The following is a 23,355-nucleotide window of genomic DNA, read 5'->3' as shown; positions in this document are numbered from 1 at the left end:
TTGGCTGTATCAAAATTCATTCAAAATACATATTTACAAACCATAAGAAAATCAAGTAAAATGATAATTGTTGAAGCTGTTAAAACATGTAGCAACATTGTTCTTGGAAACATTTGAGACACTGAAAATTAATGAGATGTAACTTTTGACCTTCCTATAAGCAGATTCAAATTACATGATGTGAATTAAAATTATGCAAGAACATGAAATTTGATCTCTCTTTGACCATAGTGAATGTTTCAAATTTCTTCCTTTCGGCTAGTTACTAACACGGCTACTAAGATATTTTGTACAAAGTATTCCATTCTTTGTGCAATTTTAAATAGCAAGAAAATTCAACTCCAAGGGAAAAGATGCATTCTATAATTGTAACTCAACTGACAATTTTCTCCATCATTCTTCATTAAATCAAGAGGTGAAATATTAATATCCCATAACCAAATAGAGTCATTATTGATAGTATTCACTAATTCGCTAAGAATCATTTCAGGGATTTGAGAAAGTTCCTTTTTTCAGTTGATTTAATCTCAAAAGTATTCTATTCAAATGAGATATTTCACTGATTACTGGTGTTTGAAAAAGATTTTAACCCAACATTCTTAGTCAAACTTGAAATGAATCTCAGAAGAGAATATTCAAAACTTTTCATGTTGAAATCAAATTTTCCCATAAGTAGTCTACGTAAATCAAATACTTTCGTAAGTACACAGTGAAAAATTCACACAAGTAATATTTACTCGACACTAAATCATTAATTGTGAGTACAGGCAAGCCATTGTAGAATATTTTGAGGTTATAGATATTCCAAAATCAGGAACTTGAGATTTTGATTGAGAGAGTAGTTGAAAGCTTCCCACATCATAACAAAAACAAAAACACAAGCACATGCTATTCAACGCGCGTTAGTATCGGCACAAATGGTACTTCCTCCACTTATTCCCCCATCAAAGAGAACCTCAATACCCGATGTTTCGATCAAATTTCATGATTTATTTAATGACTAATTCAATGGGAACATTAAAAAGTCGAAATAATTACGAAAAATTTACCTTTAACCAGCCTCCTTGCGCTGTTACTAGGGTGTAAAGTAGATAAAGGTCGACTTCCCTTCCACTGATGGTTGGGAGCTTCTTGAATGGGGTACTGAAAAAGCATCAATCAATTTGTGTTCCCATCGACTCAGGTTTTTATAACTTACCCCCTGGTATCGTGAAAGTGTTGGAGGTCTCTGATGAATCCATCACGCTCCTTAGAATACGTGGCTGGGTCTTTTTCCAGAACCTGGGCCATACTTAGCACGATAGACCAAATTAAAATCACTTCATATGTCACTTTCCACTTTAAGCCATACCGGGAGCGGGAGCGAACTCCAGGGCGCTAACACAAGGTCCCGACGTAGGTTTTCTTCACCTCCCGCAACTAGGGATGCTCGAACCTGAACCTAGTAGTCGTTAGCCACTAGCCAGGCAGTTGACTCCCTGCGCTAGTACGAATCGCGACGCCAATAATGCGCAGTATCATCGTCAACGAGGCCAATAATCGTTTTACAACACTTATTGGATAAATCCGCACTGATTAACCTCAGGTGTATATATTCGAACTTCAAGAAAACCCGATTTTCTTCAGAAAGGAAACGACAACTACACTGCACTAACCCATGATGCTTGTCAAGAATGAAACCACAACATGGCTGCCGGTTTCTCCGTTATTATAAGCGCGAAAATAATGATTTTTAGACAACTTCTCCATTGTGACACCCTTTCATTCCATCCTACTGTAGGTTCAGACATTCATTTCATTAATTAATTTATTCTAACGCACTTTTACTGTTGAATTTTCAAGCTTAACACCAATTAACAAAAAAGTATAGCTAACTTTTGACAACACCAGAACTGAATAATACGATCATAAATGCCATTTTGTTTATTACGTCACATCTATCGGCGAATACCCAAACTATTTCAAAAGTAGCCCAAGTAGATAGGTGGCAGCACATTATAATGACTGCCTCTTCATTATTTGATAATTAAGTCTAAGGCTCTTCAGTTTTCATGCAGTACTCAAAGAAATCCCCAATATTGATTAACTTTGAAATCAAAGAATATTTCTTTCTTAAATTATAAAATGAAAAATTCACAGAAGTCTTTTGAATTTACTGCGGCACTGCCCTCTGTTTGGAGAGTACTGAAGCGCTAGTTGTCGCAGTAGAAAATAACATGGTGGCTTCCTACCTCTATAAAAATCATTATGAATGAGAAATCAAATTTTCCAATTTCTGATACACTGAAAGCACTGAAGAATCAATATGATTGAAATTTTTGTATTAATTCCGTGCAATAATAAAAAATAACCGAAATATGAACAATTTTTCTGAGAAATATTACTTCATCCTCTGTAGTCCATTGAGTGAAGATGAAGAAGAGAGCTGTCAATTTGGGCACGAAATGCCAACATTGCTAACTTAAATTCTTTTCTGCATGTGCTTAAGTTCGAGGTTGGGTATGTAGTACATTTCTTATAAATTTACTAAATTAGAAATTATTTCAGTATGTCAAACTGAAACAAACTAATTCTTCAAAATAGTTTTAATCTATATAAAACGCCGGGATTAGTTATTTTCAAAGTTGATATCTAAAATATCTAACCTATATGAGCAGCATGCTCAAATTAAGCATGTTCTTTATTCAGAAACTCTTTGTTTAAATAGTAACTTCAACAAACTTGGTTCTTTTTCAGTAATCACTTTATCACTTTTAATTACTTTTTCAGCATCATGAGGCAGATTGTTACCAATCAAACGGTGAAAATACCTAAAGGTATCACTGTCTCCGCCAAGTCTAGAGTGGTCACGGTAACTGGCCCTAGAGGAGTTCTCAAGAGGTCTTTCAAACATCTTGCACTGGATATTCGCATGATAAACCCTAGATTATTGAAGGTTGAAAAATGGTTTGGAACCAGGAAGGAGTTGGCCAGTGTACGCACAGTGTGTTCGCATGTTGAGAACATGTTGAAGGGTGTAACCAAGGGTTATCAATACAAAATGCGTGCTGTATATGCCCATTTCCCTATCAACTGTGTAACGATAGAAAATGATACAGTTATTGAAATCAGGAATTTCTTAGGAGAAAAATTCATCAGAAGGTGAGTAGATCGTAGATTTCACATGGTTTCACAAGTTCAAAAAGGCAGTTTCTCATTAATCGATTCATTTTTTCATACAAGAACAATTTTATGAAATTCAGCAATATCTGCTTCATTCAATTAATTCTACTGTTTATTTGATCGCAGGGTCAAAATGGCACCTGGTGTAACAGTGAAGAATTCCCAAAAACAAAAGGATGAGCTGATCCTAGAAGGAAACTCTCTGGAGGATGTTTCAAGATCCGCTGCTTTGATCCAACAGAGTACGACAGTTAAAAATAAGGATATCCGTAAATTTTTAGATGGTCTATATGTGTCTGAAAAAACGACTGTTGTACAAGACGAATAGACTCAATAAATGATTTAACTATATTGAGAATTGTTTATTTTTCATGCCCTTCCTTTGAAATTTTATTTTAATTAGGGCTCTGAATACCAGAAAAATGAATAGTTATACTCGTTTTCAAGCAATAGATTTAAATATCAAAAGAAGAAAGGGCCCTTTTGCCGGAGGCTTTAACTCATTACACTTAAGACACTCAATGGCTTTACCCATTAATAGATTATTTTTTACAACAACTCTGTTTGTGGAGTACTTTCATATTAGTTGTAAAAATTCTTATTCTTCAAAATAGTGTGCAGGCATGGTGTCACATGTGGGTGAAAGACATACTTTGTTCAAATCAAAATATATATATTACAAAAAAACCATCTTGTTTGCCTACGAAATACCAAGTATTCTTATTGAAAATACTAACTAGAAAATACCTCATTTCATCGTCAGGTGTTTGCATTGCCAATGCCAAATATGTAATATTAAATAAAAATGATGGTAGATCTAAGTGTGATACATATTCTAAAAGAGAGCTACGCTCTTCTAGGAGTAACGTCTAGTTTCATAATCAAATTTAAAGTCGCTTAAAGCTTCCTTTAATTTCATTTTTAGAAGGGTTAAAGGAAGCTTTAAAATTAAAGCGACTTTAGGTTTGATTATGAAACCAGCCGTAAATATTTGAAAAATGTTTCTCTAAGGAAGCGGGGGCACGTCTTTGATTATTCGTTTCTTCCAGTTATTTTGTATCCAATGATTTTTAGTTTCACTGTGTTCTGCATTACTATTTAAAAAAATGGCATATTTTATTATTATATATCAAAAGTATCTATTTAAAAAACAACTTAAAAAATCGGTTAGACCCTCCACACTGTGTGGGTACCTACCTTTATTCAACTACCAACTCAAATTCCTCTCCCGTCAAAATGAATCGATAGAAGCAAAATTTACTGCAACTTTCAGCATATATTGAGTTTATACAAAAGCCTTTATAGATCAACACATTCGAAATTTGATTTCGAGAAATCCAACCTTGGGTGACAAAATGATGCATGAGTCTTCTAGTGAAGATCTTTCAACCTTTTTCGCATAAAAATATGTTATTATTAACACAATAATGTAAGTCTCATATATTACATGAGATAGGGTGTGAAAAATAAACGGACCAGGTGAAAAATAAAATAATGAATAAAATATTAAATAGGTATTTATTGTTTTAATAAATTAGGAACGCTATAGATAAATAGCTACATTGTGTTGCAGTACAGATTTATTGATATTATATCGTAATCGCACGATATATTTCGTGAAAATCTAAATTTAAGTGAATTCTAGAGAATTTCATTGAAAATATCTATATGTATTAAGCTTTGAAACGTGTAGTTAGCATCTGAAAAAGAAATTACAAATACGATTGCCGCTCCAGTACATAGTACATACTTCAAGTGGCCTTCAGGGATTGTATAAATTAAAAACATATATCAGTCAGTCTTTTAAGATATTAATGAAATGATAGGTTCCAGTGGCCATAACATACAGTAAAAAACATTTATCACAATCAAGCTGATATTACCTTCTTTTCCAAAAAGGACACCCTGTAAATATCAAGCCCCGTCTCTAAACAGTTAAAATTCGAAAATTATCTGGGATTTATGAATTTCTCGAACATCTTCGGCTGTTTTTGGTCGAGTATTTCAGCGTCCGGATTCAATTCGTAAGGCTGATCAGCCATCAACTGATTGACCCAAATATCCCGAGAAAGATCGCGTTCTTTTGGTATAGGTTCGATAGCATTACGACTTCCAATGAATTCCGAATCTGGATTGATCGGATAATTTTTTTTGGCCAAGATGTAGTTCACGTTTATGTCGTTACTAAGATCGTATGGCCGCCTCAGAGGTTGAACTAGGGGCCCGTCGATTCTGTTTTCTTCATCGAAGTCCTCGAGGTTGCCCCATCGGTTGTTGAAGGGAACTATTTTACTGGGAAGGGTGTAATCAACGTCGTCAAGAGGTTCAAGATTTCCATAGCGAGCCTGGATGGAAAAGTGCAAGAAGGTGAAAAAGTGCGGAATGAAGGACAAATACACAAAAAAGAAACAAATAACCAGCACCAAAGTTAGTAAAGAATGGAATAATATTGTATTAACGTAAGTAGATACATATAATTATGAACAATACACGGCGTATGCAATATTCGAAGTATCTAGAAATTAAGGTACTAATCCCGATTTAAACACTCAAATTATTGCATACACTGCGTCTTTTTTTTAATATTTATTTTTACAGGGTGTCCTAAAATCAAACTTAAAGCCGAAAATGGTTGATCGACTATGAGGTGTTTCAGATTAATCAGTATACCTAAAATGAAAGTAAAGATATACTTTGGAGATTAAGTAGAGGCGTTAATTAAATATTCTCACCCAGAAAAAATAATCTTTCAAAAAATATAATCAGTTTTTCAGTTTTGAGTTTCTTGTGTATATGTATATATACACAAGATTATATTAAAAGCTATAGCTTTTAATAAAGTGGTGATGAAGTGGTGATGAATAACAGTCTGCAAAGTAATGCCGCACCTAGACATATACCTATATAGCCACGACAGGGTGGCTATATAGTATGTTGTAGCCTTGTTTATAGATTATAGGGGTTATATAAACAAGGGTTGTAGTACACGTCTGGCAATAAAGACATATTCAGTGTGTACATAAAGTAACTTGCTAATATTTCGATTTCTGTTAGGTTTACAGAAAAAATGTTGAATTAAGATTTTTTTGAATAATTCAGGCTATCTGCAATCTTCTGAAAGAATTCAATTTAAAGGTAACTCATCAATCTCATAACAAATGTTTAATTAGTTTACTTTCAGTCAGAATGCCATCCCTAATATTTTCTTCGAAAAAAAAACATCGTTTTGAAAGACGTTCGTATCTCTTCAGTGAAATTCTTTGTTCTTTCAAATTAAAACTATACTTTGATCATTAACATATGTAAAAAAGAATGAAATAAATATTTATTAAATAATGCATATAACCGAAAAAGTGATAGTTCAGAGAGTATTTTTTTTCTTAAATGGTCGCACTTGATTTAAATAAGCTTTTCGGTGAAAGAAATTGGTTAGTCTGAAGAAAAACGAAAATTAGTAGGTACCTAATACAACATGAAGGTAATGTTGACGGTCATGCTTTGAAAATCATGCTGGTAAGAGAACTAATCCAAAAATTAAACTAATCGTTGTTAATATTAATGTTTTATTGCAAATATACACAATTAAGGTAATAATGTCAGCGAATTGATAAAAACTGTTAGGGAAGATTGCAAAATAATATCTCTATATTGTCATCAATTAGGTATATTTCATAGGTATATCATTATTGTTTTTTATAGCTATATGTATATAAGTTCCTAATATCCATGAACACCTTATCTTCAGGCCGAACCAGACGCGGCTGTTATCAAGAATTTAAATGAACTTCCCGAATACGTAGACTTTCTTTCCACGATAAAATTTCATTAATCTTATCAAAGGATTTATCGACTTACACTTTATTGCAACAAATTTGGATAATTGCTACTGGTTCGGATTGTTAAGGTGTTCATTGGTTCGTATTTACAAAAATTATACTCATGCGATTATTCGATCAAGCTTTTTGTAACTTTTCTGGGGCATTATTTTGTTTACCAACCTCGGATCCGGCCTGTTTCGAGATTTCGTTCTCCTGACTGTTTTCCAGGGGTTCTACATCCCTGGGGATGGTTCTGGGGGGTACGCCCGGTGCATTTTCATTTTCGGGTTTCACCTCGATGACGCGTACTTTGAAGAAGGCTCCTCCGTTTGCGTTCTCGTTGCTGTATTTGGTTTCGTTGATCACCACTTTGTGACCGTCGATCACCTGCAATCAATCAGTTTGGTGTCATGGGAGCTATGAGGATGAGAAACGAATTTTACGCATAGGTTCTTTATGATATAATTTTCTTCTTCGTGTTTACAAAATTTACGCTGTAAACCCATAAAATTTGATTCGAAAGCGAGAGGCGGTTTTTCAACGAAAATTTAGGGGATTTTCGTTTATTTTCATAGCCTAGGCGCAGTAAGGCTAGGGGGTGGCAAATATTCAGTAAATCACACAAAATATTTCATAAATGAAAAAAATTGTATTCACTCATAAAAATCATGAAAAAATTTAAATTAATTTTGTTTATTTGCATAGAATTAACATATATATTTTTAATAGTAAATAAGTCAGATGTTTTAAATTCTGGTACCATCATTTGTAAAATAAGTAGGTATATACTTCAAAGCCAGAAGACGCTCGGTTAAACTTTTTTTCTCTGACGGCTAAATCAACGACCTACTAGAAAAATGAAGATAATAGGTAATAGGTATGTTGTTTCGTTTTCTATGAAGAAAATATATTTGAGAATTTTAGTATTTATACCATCAGTGTTTTCAGTTAAGATTATATTCACGAATCCATTCAATTTTGATTTAAGATATCTTGTTCGTGTTCAATTTTCAATTTATAAAAAAAATTCCGAAATTCCAAAGAGATAGAAATTTGACACCAACAAAAAATTTTAAAGAATGCTGAATTACTCATTTGATTTTTCTGACAATTAATGCACTAATTCTTCTGTTAGAATTATTTAATGAAATAAATGAATTTTTTTTTGTTGGTGTTTTGGCAGATTTGTTCAAATCTAGTAAGGAAAAATTGTGATTTCACTGGGGGGGGGTCAGTAAGTTTAATCCGACCCTGATACTGCTGTCAAATGAAGCCAAACACATTTCCAAAAATATCTTAATTTTTTTTTAACAATTCTTAATTTTTTTACTCCTCTGAGTATACGTGAAAAGAGTATTTGTATTTTTGAAATCGAATCAACAATTTCCGGAGGAGAAGTCAAGAAACGAAAAAAATGCTGAAGGTCTTCATCTGTCTGAGTCAATTTTCTGTCGAATTCCATTTTTCTAAACTGTTCCACATAAGGGATATTCAATGAAAATAAAAAGTTATATACGACAGTCAAATTTGAGTGAAAATAGATTAGGACAAAAATTTGATTTTGCAATGCCTCTGAAATTTGTTCCAAAGAGGGTAGTTCTTCAAATATTTGAGATTACCAATTCGAATTAATTAATCAATTGAGAAAATTAGAATTTCCATATTGTGACTGAAGCTTTTTCAAGTTATTGGAGAGAATATTATATGAAAAAACAAATTTTCTATATTACAAAAGATTTGATTGTCAAAATTTTTCATGGTTGATTGCAGTAAAATTCAATAATAAATAAAATTCAAAAATCGTTTCTGGATGTTTTTTGTACCTGACTTTTTACGTTACAACAAAGAAATAATCCCAACGTAGCTGAACAACATCAATATCCTTGAATGCAAACAGAAAACATTCACAGTATAGTAAAAATGAAATCTCCAAAATGAATTTCCAGAAAAAAACCAAATGCCCTTCACTATATTCAGGCTATACAGTGATTGTTTTTAGACTTCACCGGATTTCTCTGAAATTGACTATTATGAAATAATTATTTATAATCAAAGAACGCCAACTTTCATAATTCAATACAATTTTTGTTTGGTTACATCGTACGAGATTTTATGACATATACCTTCAACATTCCTTAAATATTGAAAAAACCAGAGGAATTCGGTCATTCATCTTTAATTATTTCTTGAAACAGCGCTAATTTTAAATAAACCTATATAATATTTGCAATATGTCATCAAACATAAAAGAGTCATCCGATATTTTTTGTCCACTGGAACGACAACAAAATGTGCCTTTCTAACAAGAAAACATTTATTACCCATTGTCGGTCAAAAATCCCGACTGTTAGAAATCGATATCATTCGAAAAGTTGTGAACTCATATCGAATCGACAAAACTAAAAATAATATGAATCAAATCGAATATTTTTCAACACGACAAATAATTGTGTCACGGTCGTAAACAATATTTACAAGAAATTATCGACATCAGTTGGACTTTCCGATTGTAATTCGATTCTGATTTAATGACCATCATCCAGGATGGAAAATTCTCGCTGAAGCAAAAAGCGAGATCGAATTTGTACGTTGAAAAAACTGAATACCATGGACCAAACCGCAGTCGGCACCTTCTTGTACCCCAGGCCAGAGGTTGTGTGTTTATTTATTTTGCCAACAGTGTTAACACTACGAGGTAGATTTGTAGATAGGATAGAAATGATGTTTATGATGACTGGAATGTTACCTTGGTGACAGATGTGGTATTTCCTTTTCCCAAATCCAGATCCGGGATGCCGGGTAGACCAAAACCAGAGAAATTTTCGACTTCAGTTACCGTACCATTGCTTGATCCGAAATGGTTGAGAAGGGCGTTCATTTGTTCGCGCATTCTCCTCATGACACCTGCGGAAAATAACGTGATTTGTAAATTATAAGAAAAAGACTCCATTTGAAATATAAAAATGTAAAAATATTTCAATATCCTGGCATCCCCTTCTCAAAAAAACTTAATTACTGGTCACTAAATATCATGAGAGCATTAATTTTGAAGGTAGTCAATTACTCGAATTCTTTCAAAAAAGAATTTCATCTTTTTGAGTAAAGCATCTCCTAAAATTATTTAGAACTATACGGAGTGTTTCGTTACTTCTACACAGCTATCAACTTCGTTATTTTAAATGGAACACCCTATATATTTTTACATTTTTGAATTCCTTGGTAAATTTGAATATAAGTTTGATAACACAACTGTGTCTGAATTCTCAACGGTTTTCGAGAAATTTGACTTTTTTTCAAATTTTTTGACAGTTTGAGGTACTAGGACCCTATTCTATGTAATTGATTCGAATTTGGACTGTGTCTAGTCAATAAATGATACTCTAAAAAATTTTTTTCTAAACAACCATATTATATACAGGGTCCACGAAAACGTAGATCCATTATAAAAACAGAAATTCATCGAAATCTTCAATTTTTTTAAATGGCAACCCATTTTTTTTTCTGTTCATTAGTCAAACATTTTTTGTTCGCTTTTAGTTGTTTTGAATAATGAACAGAAAAACAAATGGGTTGCCATTTAAAAAAAGATAATTTTGATGAATTTCTGTTTTGATAATGGATCTACGTTTTCGTGGACCCTGTATATAATATGGTTGTTTGGAAAGAAAATTTTTAGAGTATCATTCATTGACTAGACACAGTCCAAATTTGAATCAATTACACAGAATAGGGTCCTTTATGTAGGTACCTCAAACTGTCAAAATATTAATAAAAAGTCAAATTTCCCGAAAACCGTTGAGAATTCAGACATAGGTGTGTTATCAAACTCATATTCAAATTTAACAAGGAATTCAAAAATGTAAGAATATATAGGGTGTTTCTTTTAATTCAACGAAGTTGATAGCCTGTGCAGATGAAACGAAACACGCTGTATAGTAAATAAAAAGAAATATCGGGAATGTGGACCTTTATTTCTGCCAAAACTACAAAATAGTTGCCGACGTTTCGAGGACCTGTATATCCTCTTTTTCAAGGCAATATTCTGCTATGTTGAATGCAGTCAAAGAATATTACACAAAGGAACATCTAGCTAAATTAAAGCAATATAATATCAAAAATCGCACGTGCACATCAAAGCTGATTTTTGATATTATATTGTATTAATTTAGCTAGATGTTCCTTTGTGTAGTATTCTTTGACTGCATTCAACATAGCAGAATATTGCCTTGAAAAAGAGGATATACTCTCGAAACGTCGGCAACTATTTTGTAGTTTTGGCAGAAATAAAGGTCCACATTCCCGATATTTCTTTTTATTTATTTATGTCATGAATGAAAATATCGAACCAAACTCTGTATAGTTTTAAATAATTTTAGGAGGTGCTCTACTTAAAAAGAGGAAAGTTTTGTTTGAAACTCTTTCTTATAAAGTTAATAGAATTAGAGTATTTGGTTCCTACTATACTTTATTGAGACCCCTGTGATCGGGATCCACGTCACCGGTGAAACCTGAAACACCCCGTATATGTATATGGTGGAAAAACATGAAGGACCTTTTGAAATAGCTATAGAGGAGCACGAAAAAAACAATCCCCTTCCAGATGAGGTAGACATAATTTCAATTGTGGTAACTTTCAATCTCCGAGTAGCCGAGCTTATAAAATTTAAAAAACGAAACCCTGCTATAATTTCGAGCAAATTAGAGTGATCATTGATTATTTATTGTGTAAATATTTATTATTGTTATTTCAGTGCTCAAGGGTATCCGTCTTCAATGGAAATTCAAAATATGGAAAAAATTTCAAAACATTACATATTAACTTCAAGGTGAACTCGTTATTGGGTGATAACTGAGCACTGATTTATTTTGTGTAAATATAACTATTTTATAGATTCGCATGTTTATACTCGGTGAACTAGAAACGGATCGTTTCTCAAGACCAAACAAATGATTTGATAGCGTCATTGGAAACAAAATTACTCTTGACAGGAAACCCGACTCTACTACACTTGATGCTTAATGATTTTTGAGGGTACGATGAACCTTAATAATTTATTATTTTGTCTACTGAGATCTTATGGGCGTATCAATGTCAACGGTCAATAAAGATGACTTTTTTTCTTTGACGATAACTTCATTGATTATTCAACTGAAAAATTAATTCTAAATTTGTCCATACAAAATTCTGGCTCATTCCACGATTTTTCACCTAGAGGATAGGTAATTGACTGAAATTTTTTTTATAAACCAGAGAACTGACAGAAATGAAATTGAGCGAAGAAGAAAAGGGGTTGGAAAAGCCACCCTTGAAATTTGTTTCGCAAAAAACTTTTTTCCTCATCCATGTCATACCATGCATTGAAATATTTATTTTTGGTAGCTTGATTCTTGATTCATTTATTGAATGAATATGGTTTGTTGCAATTTCTTGCCAAAAGTAAAAAGATTCATATGAAAGACTCTGTATACTTATTTTGCAGCTTTGAATAATTTTTTTTCGGTTTTGGAAACAGATGGTTCATGAAAATGTACCTATTAAGGATTGCTAATAAAATAATTGTATATTCAATTTTAAAATTTCATTATATTTTATAGTAGGAAACGACAAATAATATTCAGAGCACGTCAACTCAATTAAAAAAAATCGATAGACACGGTTTCACTCAGAGTTTGAAATGTGTGTAACTGGGGGAAAGGCTTTCAGTGTTTTTTCAAATATAATTCGAGATAGATGATATCTAGCAACAATTCTTACCTTGATGTCGCGCAATATGATATCGAAAAAAATCGTCACGTCTGATCATTCTGCACTCAACTACTACCAGCACAAAATCTCACAAAGATCGGACAAATAATAGCGAAAATTTGAATATTGCACTCGTAAATAAACACCAATTCACCCACCTCAGACAGTGGGTGTGCCTAAGCATAGGCAAATGAGGGAACAAGAAGACCTTCCACTGCCTTTTGGGAATTTAATTAATGACAACGATAAAGCCGACATTTCTGAGGATAATTGGCGATTTGGTTTTTAATTACTTACTCTCCATGCTTCGGAAAATGTCGAAGGAGTTGTCGTAGAAACCGCCATCGCCTCCTGTGATAACGCCGGTATCGACGATCGGTTGGTCGCCATATTTAGGGTCAATCAGCTCTGTATCGCTCGGACGAGCTGAAAATGAGAAAAATATATATTTTTGTTCAAAAGAAGGTATTATTGTTACGAAAGCGTTGAAGTGCCACACAAAAAACAAATTTTAAATTCCGACTTGCAAGTCAGAAGTCTGAGATATAAGTAAGATTTCTGAGAAACAAGTCAGATTTCTGATATAGAAGTCAGAATTCTGAGAAACAAGTCAGATTTCTGAGATACAAATCAGAATTCTGAGACACAAGTCCGATTTCTGAGATACAAGTCAGAATTCTGAGAAACAAGTCAGATTTCTCAGATACAAGTCAGAATTCCGAGATACAAGATAGAATTCTGAGACACAAGTCCGATTTCTGAGATACAAGTCAGAATTCTGAGAAACAAGTCAGATTTCTGAGATACAAGTCAGAATTCTATCTTGTAAGTCGGAATTATGAGTTACAAGTCGGAATTCCGGGATGTGGGTTGAAATGTTGAAATAAAAATATTTTAAATGCATCCAACGGTATCCATGTAAATGATCGTGCTTTAGATGAACACAGAAACTCTTCGAGATAAGTGTAATTTCTTGGTCGATACATATAGCAAATTTGCAACATGCAACCTCTTTCTCAGATCCAAAATCATATGAGCAAAATGAGCTCAATAGAGCAGATTTGTCTCATTTATGGCCTGCATAGGCACATTTGGACCCTTAACCTACGCCTTTCCTATCTCTTTTCTTTTCTTTTTTTCAACAGACGTTATTGATTTTTACCTGCACTTATTCTTCATCAAATGGTCGTAGAATGACAATAAGTCGATCGCTTGTTCGTGTTTAGACAAGATTTCCGAAGGGCTCTCGCGAGCTCTTAGGATTACAAAGGACTAATAGCCTGTTCCATAATCAAACTTAAACGAAGCTTGATTATGAAACTGGATGTAAGAATTTCGATAAAATGCTCAATTCACTAAGCACTAAGCAAGTGCTCGGGAGCAAAATTCTCGGGAGCACAAAACGACTACAAGTGCTCTCACATGCACTAAGCACAATTTTTTGGCACGGGTCTGCTCTGGTACAAGCCAAATGCAAGCAAGCATGCAAGCAATCATTAGACCTATTTTAGCCCAACTGTCTCAGAATTCCAACTTGCAAGTCAAAATTCTGAACTGTATCTCAGAATTCCGAGTTTCAAGCCAGTATTAAAGTCAGAATTACGAGATACAAGTCAGAATTCTGACTTGTATCTCCTAATTCTAACTTGAAAGTTAGAATTCTGACTTTTATCACAGAATTTCGACTTGCAAGTCAGAATTTAGAATTTGTTTTTCCGTCTGTTCCGATATTCCTGAACAGTACTGTCAGTATTTCAGAGACGATGCCTATTGGCCCAGTCGTTCGAGTTCTATTGTTATTCGATTGCGGGCCAGTAAAACCAGCAATATCGGAACAGGCCCTTTATATGTGGCACTTCAACGCTTTCATATATTGTTTTTACATGCAAGCGGAATTTAAGAACAGTTGATTGGTACACCAAACCTATAAAAAGGTTTTATACTTCTCTACTTTTTTTATACCTTAGTCAAATGGAAGTTTCTAAATAAAAATAAAACTCGTTATGATCTCGAAGTGATTGAATGAAAAATAATGATGAATTATTCAAATATTTCATTACACGAGCCCGCCTGATACTGGTCACAGGGTCACAACACCCTTCATTATGTAATATTTGTGATGACCAACGATTCAGCTGAAGAAAGATGAGAACAATACAAAGTGAAAGTACGGGGTTTCCATCCTCAAAATAGTCTTGCAAACCACAAACTATTCTCGTGAGGTACCTAGTATTTCCGCAAATACCGAAGCTCGGAATAAAATGGCAGAAACGCCTTCTGAGAAATAGTGAAATGGCGAAAAAAATCAGACCCGATTTCATCTTGTACCGGATGAAAGACGCCACCAGAAATTGCGTCTTATTTTTATACCTGTCGACCTTGGGCAAATTCCTGTTGGACGCGCGGAATGAATGGTTTAAATAAAATTTGCATCGTTAGTACCTAGTGGTACTAACTATCGCAAAAATCACGAATTCGCTATTAGGAAGATAAAACATGAACAGGGATTGACCTATTGTCATGCAAGAGGTACCACTAATATCGATGTTTCGGAGTGAATATTTTTAACCACTTTTCGGCATGAATGTATTTGAAAAACATATAAGGAGAGTTTAACATTTTGTCCTTGTTCGATTCTAAAGATTCATAATTAGAAATAATGAAGAGAAAATTGGTACAGAGCAAGTTATGTGCATCGCACAATGACTACTGCCCAGACCTATGTGATCACTCATGATTATGCAACTCTTTCCAAGAAAAGCAATCAATTATTGTACGTCCTTCTCAGCCAGTTGAATTATTTCTCTAGATCGTGATGAGTGTATTTGATACATCCTTATTCGGTATTTCCATAAACTCACAATGAATTTTGATTGATTTCATTTCACTATACCTACTTTCCACCTACATAGTTATCAGTTTTATACAGGGTGAAAAGGTACCTAGTTTCCAAAAAATGTGAGGGATTATTATTTGTCAAAAAATCGTCTTTGTCTTTGGTATAAATTTTTTTTGAGCAGCCCCTGCTAAGATGCAGTACCCTAAAGATGGCACCCGAAACTCAATATTTTATTTTTGTCTTAGAAACCAGAAAACTGAGCAGACTTTCTATCGGAGCGAGAAATTTATCAGAAGCATTTTTGGGGGTTTCCCTATTTTCATTGCCTTCTCGATCCCTCAGAATGTCAGTTTTTTGGGTCCTCAGAAAAACATTCAAAATTACTTTTCAGATGCCATCTTTAGGGAGCTATATCTGAGCAGCAAAATTATATGGAAGATCACACTATTTTTCAACATGGAATCATCATTTTTGTATGAAAAAATCCCAAATAGCAGTTAGATGCTATACAGCGGGTTAAATAAAACTTTAATTGTCTGATCAACGATATTTGACAGTCATTTGACACTTTGATTTCTAAAACGAAATCACTGAAACCTTTTCATTTCTGAATCCATTGAAGAAGTAGCAATTGAGAATAATTGAATGGACGTATGAACATCATAATTTGATGCGACAATGACATTTTGAATGATCATGACTGAATAATCGATTGAAAACAAATTTACGTCTATTCGTCAATCAAGCGTTGATTTCCCGATCAAGCTTTATGAAACCCGGTTTTAATGTTATAAGTAATGTTTAAAAGTTCAGTTTCAAGAAATTTCTCCACATATTTTTTAATTTTCTACTGAATAACCACTGGTATATCTATTGGGAGATGATTCCCCAATATAAGGGTCCTGTAGCGTTCCTCGAACAATTGAAGAACAGAAGAATCATCACTTGGAAAACTGGACCTGGTCGAAAGACCCTCCCCAGTCAAAAGCAATTATTAATTTACTACTGAAGGCATTTCTAATGACGAGGGTGATCCTCCACCAAGATCAGCAGAAGGTTTTTGACGCAGAGATGATATTCCTCCCAGTGCAATTGGAGGACAAGTTATGTACCTATAAATAATTATTTATTTTTTCTTCATTCATCATCAAGTCTTCGAATAAGTTTTGATGAAAGCTTTATTATTCACTTTTTTCCTCGTTTTCTGCTCTGTTTCTTTGTTTCAGATATTATTTCGAAATGGAAAGAGGATAAAGAAATTTTTATATCGATGGAAAAGAAGCCCTTCAGTATTAAAATCTTATTCTGTAAACAAATTTGTCATCACTACACTACTCACGGGGAGACAGGGTTTTTTTACTGAGGTTTTTCTCTAAGCTCTTGTATCAACTCCAAATTGTATGGTTCCCCGTTCACTAACCTTTGCTAAAACTCATACATATGCTATATTGTTTGATAACCAAAAATGTATTGCTTACATTCAAAAGAATATCTTCCATTACGCCAAGTTTTTTCCACACGAAACTTAGAATTCCAGTGATCTATTTTCAAAATTTCAGCGTTCTAAAATATCAAATGCCTTTTGTGTGCCTTTTTATTGGATCTATGTTTTTGGCAATTCTTTGTGGAAAACCGTTAATGTTATAGTGTCAGGAAATGGAATAGAAAAGTACTAGACAGAAATACTTAGATGGGGATAGAGAAGCGTGAAAAGAATAAATAGAATGAGAATTGAAGAGAACAAGTTTGTAGTATTTTTTCGTATAAGAGGCAAAGTCATAACATTGAAAATATTTTGGTCAGATAGATCAGAAGCGTAAACCCTAGTACAGAAATTTCAACAATCCCATGGTTTTTTCTTCTTTCTCTGTAAACGTCTACTGAACCACCCACTAATGGAACATCCTATATCTTAACACTCAGTGAGAAACACTCTGTTCATAAAAATATATTATTTTTATGTGTCATAAGGTGTAAAATTTTCTTTTGCTATTAGAGTCGTACAGTCTACATCTCATTTAATGTCTCCATTGCATCATTGATGATTGGAACTGAAGATTTGTATTACCCTTGCAAATCTACTTCAAATAGTTAAATTCGCTGGCCAAAAAGCATCATAATCTCTTTTCAACATCAAAACCACTCAAATTCACCTAGCTATGTTACTCGGGGTGAAAATATACCACGACCGACTTCTATTGTATGAACACTTGAATGTTGACCAATGACCATGTTACATTTATGGCATAGCATTCACGCATTGACGCCAAGACAAATACAAACGTTGTTTAATCAGCACACGACAGGTAGTAAAAGGAAAAAATAGCGCATCATTCTTGGCGTGGTCACTGACCCTACGTACAGGATATTTTTATATTAAAGCTCAACAGTATGCAAATGCAAATGCTCGTTAGCTAGGCCACAAGGTGATCGGTTAAGTTACGTCGAAACACAATGTCGAATAACTGGAAAATCCATCGGATTGTTAAACCATTGAAAAGGTATGACGTGCTGATTTGATGCGGAATCTGACATTGACCGGAGAATTTCGTCGAAAGCACGAAACTGTCTCTTAGAAATTTCGTTGTTGTCACTATTTTTCCGATTTCTAAAGAACGTCGATGAATCTGTATATCTAGAATATTTCAAATGATGAACTATTGGAAAAGAACATTAAATGAAATATTCATGTGTGATTAGATGTCTTTCTGAAATGTTTACCTACTATTTATTTTTAGATTTCCAAAAATTAAATCATTTTAGGGTTTTATTCGAAAACTACTTCAAGAAAAATTGTTAACATAGAAAAAGCAATGTACCAAAACCCTTCAACTTACTTTTGGAACTATCCAAGGCGTTCAATTAAAACTTCAATACCCCCCTAGATATTTTCATGAAGCTCCAAGCTTCAATGTCATTTCTTGATGTTGAATATTTTCAGTGTTCATGCCAGGCGCATCCTTAAGATATGTGGAATAGATATTTTTGGACAAATGTTATATACGCGACTGCATTTCTCCAAAATGAAAAATATAACATAGGCGGATTTCTTGTAAAGAATATAAACTATTTTAATGCATGATCAATAAGTAGGTAGGTATAATAAAGCTATCAGTTTTTTTTGTGTCCTTGATATTCACTAGTAACATTAATGCAGGTTAAACATATATTTTCTCAAAAAATCTCATACACATTCCACTAAATTTCAAAATTATAGGTACAACATGCAATGAAAATAGAGAAAAATAATAGGCAGGTAATTTTCAGTGTTAAACAAACATCTGCTGAAATTTATACCAAGCCTATACGAAAACTAAGTTCGACTCCATTCACTAACTAAAAATTTAATGTATGTATTTGTTTGAAAATCGCACAGCATATCGACAAAATTATGGTGATCTAATAATAATAACTTTTTGACGATGTCTTCATTCCATATTATGAATAATAAGAACATTCCATAGAATTTCAACACTTTGAATCCCACCGATATGGGTTACTGATGAGTTGTAATTATAATGATGTTTTCACTTGCATAATAATACGCGGGCTACAATTGGCTTTACTTCGATCAAGATATCTAATATAGATGTGGAGCATCGATTTGCATAGAAATATGTTGGAACTCTTTTTCTATTTAATTAAAGTGAGGACTGAAAAATTGCTTCGTAAAAAATCCATTACATTGTTCATTTGTTTGCAATCAATGTGGAGTTTCTTATATCACATGGGCCAGTTGAATTAAAGACTTTATTGTCATATTTTCGATCTTTGTTATTTCAGAACTATTTGAAATAATAAAAACAATGTTCCCTCTTCATCCATATGTCAGTGATGCGAATAAGAAATAAGTAAATAATTCTTCATTATAATAATATACCTATGTCTGACTATGTCATCCTTTCGCGAAGATTTTGTGATATTTTGTTCCTTCATTTCTATCTGACAATACAAATTATGCATGGGAATTCCGTCCAGGAAAAACTTAATGATATCTGATCATCTTCAATAAATTTTCCTACGTTACTTCATTATCCAATCAGAGCCGATTTCAATGGGCCAATTTCCTATCGAAAAATAGGCGGATAAACTATCATTAAGAATTTTATGGAATTTCATTGCAGGAAGACAATGAGCGTAATAACGTCTATTTTTCAATTTCAGCATCATTACGTGATTCATATTTCGAATTTATTCAACTCAATTACTATCGACACTGAATCAGGAAGAATGATTAACCTTGGTCAGGTTTTAAACTACCGGAAACCCTTATAACGATAAACCTACTTGAATGAGGATGATCTCCGAAAATCCATATTGTCGATTATGGCGTTATTACATTCATATTATCTCAGGGAAGAAAGAAAATTGCGGTTAAATTTGTGGTTGCAGCTTATACCCCTTGAAAAGAGTAATACTGCAACGCAAATGTACAAATCAGTTGGGTTAGGTACCCTGATGCTTGATTAGGTTAGTCCACAAATTTGCAGGTATTACCCTTTGAAAAGGTAATTCTGCAAAGCGTACGTTAGTTGGGTTAGGTACCCTCAGATTTGGCAAGGTTAGATTAGGTTGGGTCTTATTGTAGTCCACAAACTTTCAGCTATTGCCTCTGAAAAAGTAATACTGAAAAGCATATGTATAAATCAGTTGATAAGGATAGGTTGGGCTTGCTTAGGTTAATCGACAAACTTTGCAGCTCATACCCCTTGAAAAAGTAATACTGTAACGTATATAGAAATTACGTTTGGAAAGCTCAAGACTCAGGATGTTAATTAGACTTCAGATTCTCCCAAATCATGTCTTATCTTTGCATTGAAGAATACGCTGCTAGAAGCTAGATAAGGCGGCCCATAACATCATTGTGTTTGAATATTTTGATGATTATGTTTAATTGTTTACTCAGTTCTGTGTCTATGATTATGAGTACTAATGCTTCTTCTTTCACTAAAATGTGTAATTCTTTATTTCTCTTTTGCAACCTTCGTTAATTTAAATTCCAATTTTTTGAGGCTATTAGCATCTTCATATCCTTTTTAAGGTTTACTGTTAACTGAAGCCCTTAGTTATTTTACCAAATATTTTTCAATAAGTCATCTATGATTTTCCGAAACACAACAGACAGCAAATCACGGCTTCTTCGAAAAGAGAAAAATATTTTCAATTTTTTATTTGAGGCAAGACGAATATCATCCCCATTAGTCTTAGCTTCTTGCATGAGCATTTTTGATGAAGGCTCCAAAAAGCAGCTTCATTTTCATCTAATTCATAACAAAATTTTTGTTAGCCCTAGTTTAACATGAAATGGCAGAAATAAAATCTATGTGGGTCAAAAAAAACTTAACATTTAATAATAATTCTTATCGCAACTATCTATTAGATTTGTATAGATATCTGTTATCTTAAGTGACTCAAGATTTTTAAATTATGCATTACTTATAAATTGCACCTGAATTTATATAAAATAAAAGAATTGAAGCAAAACGATTATTATCTTTAACAGTTTCCAAGAAGAAGCAACAGATTATTCATTCATTGTTTTGAAATATACATATACCTACATACCCCACACCCGAAAACTGGGGAAATTGCAAGTCCATCCAAGTAAAATTTATTCCTGATCGATTTCAAAGGCTCATTATTGGAAATAATGAACCAAAAGTAACCCCTGTTCACAGAAAATTTTAAAATAGATGTATCTGCGTATATTCGCAGTCATTTTACGTTATTGGATTCACTGTGTGCACGAATGGAAATTGTGTTTTTATAAGTGTTCAACACAATAATACACGATATACTTGAAAAACTACGAAATGTGCGGACATATTCACAAATTTTCGATACATTATCACAATTAACTCATAACATCCTTTCAAAGGTCGTGTGAGAAAGATTGATTATAAATATTGTTGGTCAAAATAACTGTAGTGTAAATAGAATAATTACTCCATTTTATGTTTTGAAACTCACGAGTTCTTTCTACGGATTTTGTATAATGAATTTCGTAGAGGCCCAATTAAAGTAGCCAGTACTACCTACACCGTTCATCAACATCTTCAGAAATAATTGACCTGTCATAAACATTCAGTTCCAATCAAACTCTGGTCCATCCGTTTTTTCTTTAAGAATTTGACTAAATTACGCACTTGATGAAATATAAATTGGGAAAATGAAAGCCTCATTTTACTCATTTAATTTTTTGACTGGAAAATTTTATCTGTAGTGTATCTTTACAATTCAACAACAAAATTGACATTATAATCATATCACAAATGGCGAAATTTCGGAAAACCTGTATAAAATTTTCTATAATTGGGTTTTGAAATTGGTGTACTTTTTCTCAGCCTAGATTGAATAGATATAATTGAATAAAAGATCAGAACAAAATTAACGTCGAAATAAGTATTTCAATGGTGTTTAAAAGAGTTTCGAATATTTTCACAATTATTGCATTCCATGCGATATTTCCAGCCAGAATATTTCCATCATGCTTCGTTTCCCTTATTCCCATGCGCCCTATTGGGGTGACTTCAGACTGCGTGCGAAAATGCATCGAACACCTCTCGAGAATTCACAAAACCCTAGACTCAGCATATATCTTAGCGTTAGTGTTAACCAATTTACCAATAATGACATCAGAGTTTATTCATTTTCCAGCAATTTCCACACATCGCGGAATTTCCTGTTTGTTGTTCGGAAAATGCAAATCATATTGTTTACCAACAGAAAATGAAAATAGCGAAATATAGGTCAGCAAGCGACACTCACCTGGCAGAGCGGAGACACATGCCACTATCGCCAAACAAAATATCACAGCAATTTTCACACTCATTTCGAAGCACTACAATCGCGATAATATGGAAATTAGTCTGGAAAATCAGTTAATAATTGTTAATAATCGTTCCTCGGTCGGTTCGCTCGCTTTTCTGGGTTATTCTGCCGGTCCGAGCGCTTGTCTGCTGAATATATAGACTGGCTACGAGCAGGATAGAAAATTGATAGCAAAGGTGGACGGATCCCCACTGTTTAGTCACTTGCTCGTTTTGCGGTACGAAATATCGCACTTTATTGGTTTTCGATGAAGACTGTTCGACAGAAAAGACATAATAGACTCTGATTGATTTATTTGTCATCCGTCCGAAATACTGGGTTGCCCTGATATCTAAAAATAATGCGGAATGCGTCAAATGAATATATTCGTTGCTACGAAGCATTTTCCGTGAAAATTGTACAATTTGTTGTTTGTAAAAAAATGAGAGCTTTAACGTGAAGCCTAGAGTTTTCACGTGTCATCCATCCAGGTACGGAATTCATCCAAAGCTCTCAATATACAAAGTGGGCCATTGAAAACGAAACAGCCGCTCTGTCCATCGGCAGAACCGAATTGAGTCTTTGACTCGTACAAATAATATAACATTAGATTCTTGAAGTCAAAAGAAACACTTTTTTCCTATACCATTTTTTTCGGTTCGGCACTGATGAAAAGATGAAGCTATTTTAAGTTTTTATAATGAGCTGTACCACCCCTGGAGAACCCCTTCAGAATAACTAGCTAAATCTGTGACACTACACATCTGTGGATTTTTCAAACAGTGCTATATTCAGCCAAAGTAGGAACACAATTTTTCAGATATCCTCCAACTTAGTTTCAAGTTTCAAGTGTTGGTTCTTTGCATTTTTGGTATCTTTATGGTACTTAATGGTCATAATGAGAAAACTGGAAGACGCAGTTGATATCTTGTGTTCGAAAAAGATTCATCGAATAAATGAAAAACTATATTCCGAAATTC

The 23,355-nt window shown here is 33.5% G+C and overlaps 3 protein-coding genes across 9 annotated transcripts in view; 1 reads left to right on the top strand and 2 right to left on the bottom strand.

Moving 5' to 3' along the window:
* LOC123310567 (AT-rich interactive domain-containing protein 2) overlaps nucleotides 1–1,907 on the bottom strand; it is a 41,023-nt gene extending 39,116 nt beyond the window's left edge. For 3 of the 6 annotated variants that reach the window (XM_044894082.1, XM_044894083.1, XM_044894086.1), the window contains exons 1-2: nucleotides 1,199–1,907; nucleotides 1,050–1,143 (exon numbers count right to left, since the gene is read on the bottom strand). In XM_044894082.1, coding sequence (XP_044750017.1) covers nucleotides 1,050–1,143; nucleotides 1,199–1,290 — 186 coding nt within the window. In that variant the 5' untranslated portion in view covers nucleotides 1,291–1,907. The remainder of the gene's footprint in view (nucleotides 1–1,049; nucleotides 1,144–1,198) is intronic. The other 3 variants (XM_044894085.1, XM_044894088.1, XM_044894087.1) reach the window with 1 other exon arrangement.
* A 493-nt stretch (nucleotides 1,908–2,400) lies between these two features.
* LOC123309232 (60S ribosomal protein L9) lies at nucleotides 2,401–3,513 on the top strand. Its single transcript, XM_044892221.1, has 3 exons — nucleotides 2,401–2,499; nucleotides 2,770–3,141; nucleotides 3,289–3,513. Exons 2-3 carry the CDS (start codon nucleotides 2,774–2,776, stop codon nucleotides 3,488–3,490), a joined length of 570 nt encoding a protein of 189 aa, XP_044748156.1. The 5' UTR covers nucleotides 2,401–2,499; nucleotides 2,770–2,773; the 3' UTR covers nucleotides 3,491–3,513.
* Nucleotides 3,514–4,661: 1,148 nt separating this feature from the next.
* Nucleotides 4,662–22,661, bottom strand: LOC123309480. Of its 2 annotated transcripts, XM_044892624.1 has the most exons (5): nucleotides 22,334–22,661; nucleotides 13,024–13,152; nucleotides 9,727–9,884; nucleotides 7,161–7,367; nucleotides 4,662–5,507 (listed from the first exon to the last, which is right to left on the bottom strand). In XM_044892624.1, exons 1-5 carry the CDS (start codon nucleotides 22,395–22,397, stop codon nucleotides 5,112–5,114), a joined length of 954 nt encoding a protein of 317 aa, XP_044748559.1. In that variant the 5' UTR covers nucleotides 22,398–22,661; the 3' UTR covers nucleotides 4,662–5,111. The 2 variants fall into 2 exon arrangements, with proteins under 2 accessions (XP_044748559.1, XP_044748561.1); XM_044892626.1 differs by lacking the exons at nucleotides 13,024–13,152; nucleotides 22,334–22,661 and adding an exon at nucleotides 12,736–12,870.
* Between the last annotated feature and the right edge of the window lie 694 nt (nucleotides 22,662–23,355).

Source organism: Coccinella septempunctata, chromosome 3, assembly GCF_907165205.1.
Source record: "Coccinella septempunctata chromosome 3, icCocSept1.1, whole genome shotgun sequence".
NCBI classification, from domain to species: domain Eukaryota; kingdom Metazoa; phylum Arthropoda; class Insecta; order Coleoptera; family Coccinellidae; genus Coccinella; species Coccinella septempunctata.
The sequence above is the reverse complement of the archived record's forward strand: the minus strand, read 5'-3'. Positions and strand labels throughout refer to the sequence as shown.

Excerpts from the sequence above, each read along its gene's own strand:
- LOC123309232 (XM_044892221.1), top strand. The coding sequence starts at position 2,774 with ATGAGGCAGATTGTTACCAATCAAACGGTGAAAATACCTAAAGGTATC. Across the intron at positions 3,142-3,288 it reads GGAGAAAAATTCATCAGAAG|GGTCAAAATGGCACCTGGTG; the intron begins GTGAGTAGATCG and ends ATTTGATCGCAG.
- LOC123309480 (XM_044892624.1), bottom strand. The coding sequence starts at position 22,397 with ATGAGTGTGAAAATTGCTGTGATATTTTGTTTGGCGATAGTGGCATGT. Across the intron at positions 13,153-22,333 it reads ATGTGTCTCCGCTCTGCCAG|CTCGTCCGAGCGATACAGAG; the intron begins GTGAGTGTCGCT and ends TCTCATTTTCAG. Across the intron at positions 9,885-13,023 it reads CATTTTCCGAAGCATGGAGA|GTGTCATGAGGAGAATGCGC; the intron begins GTAAGTAATTAA and ends TATTTTCCGCAG.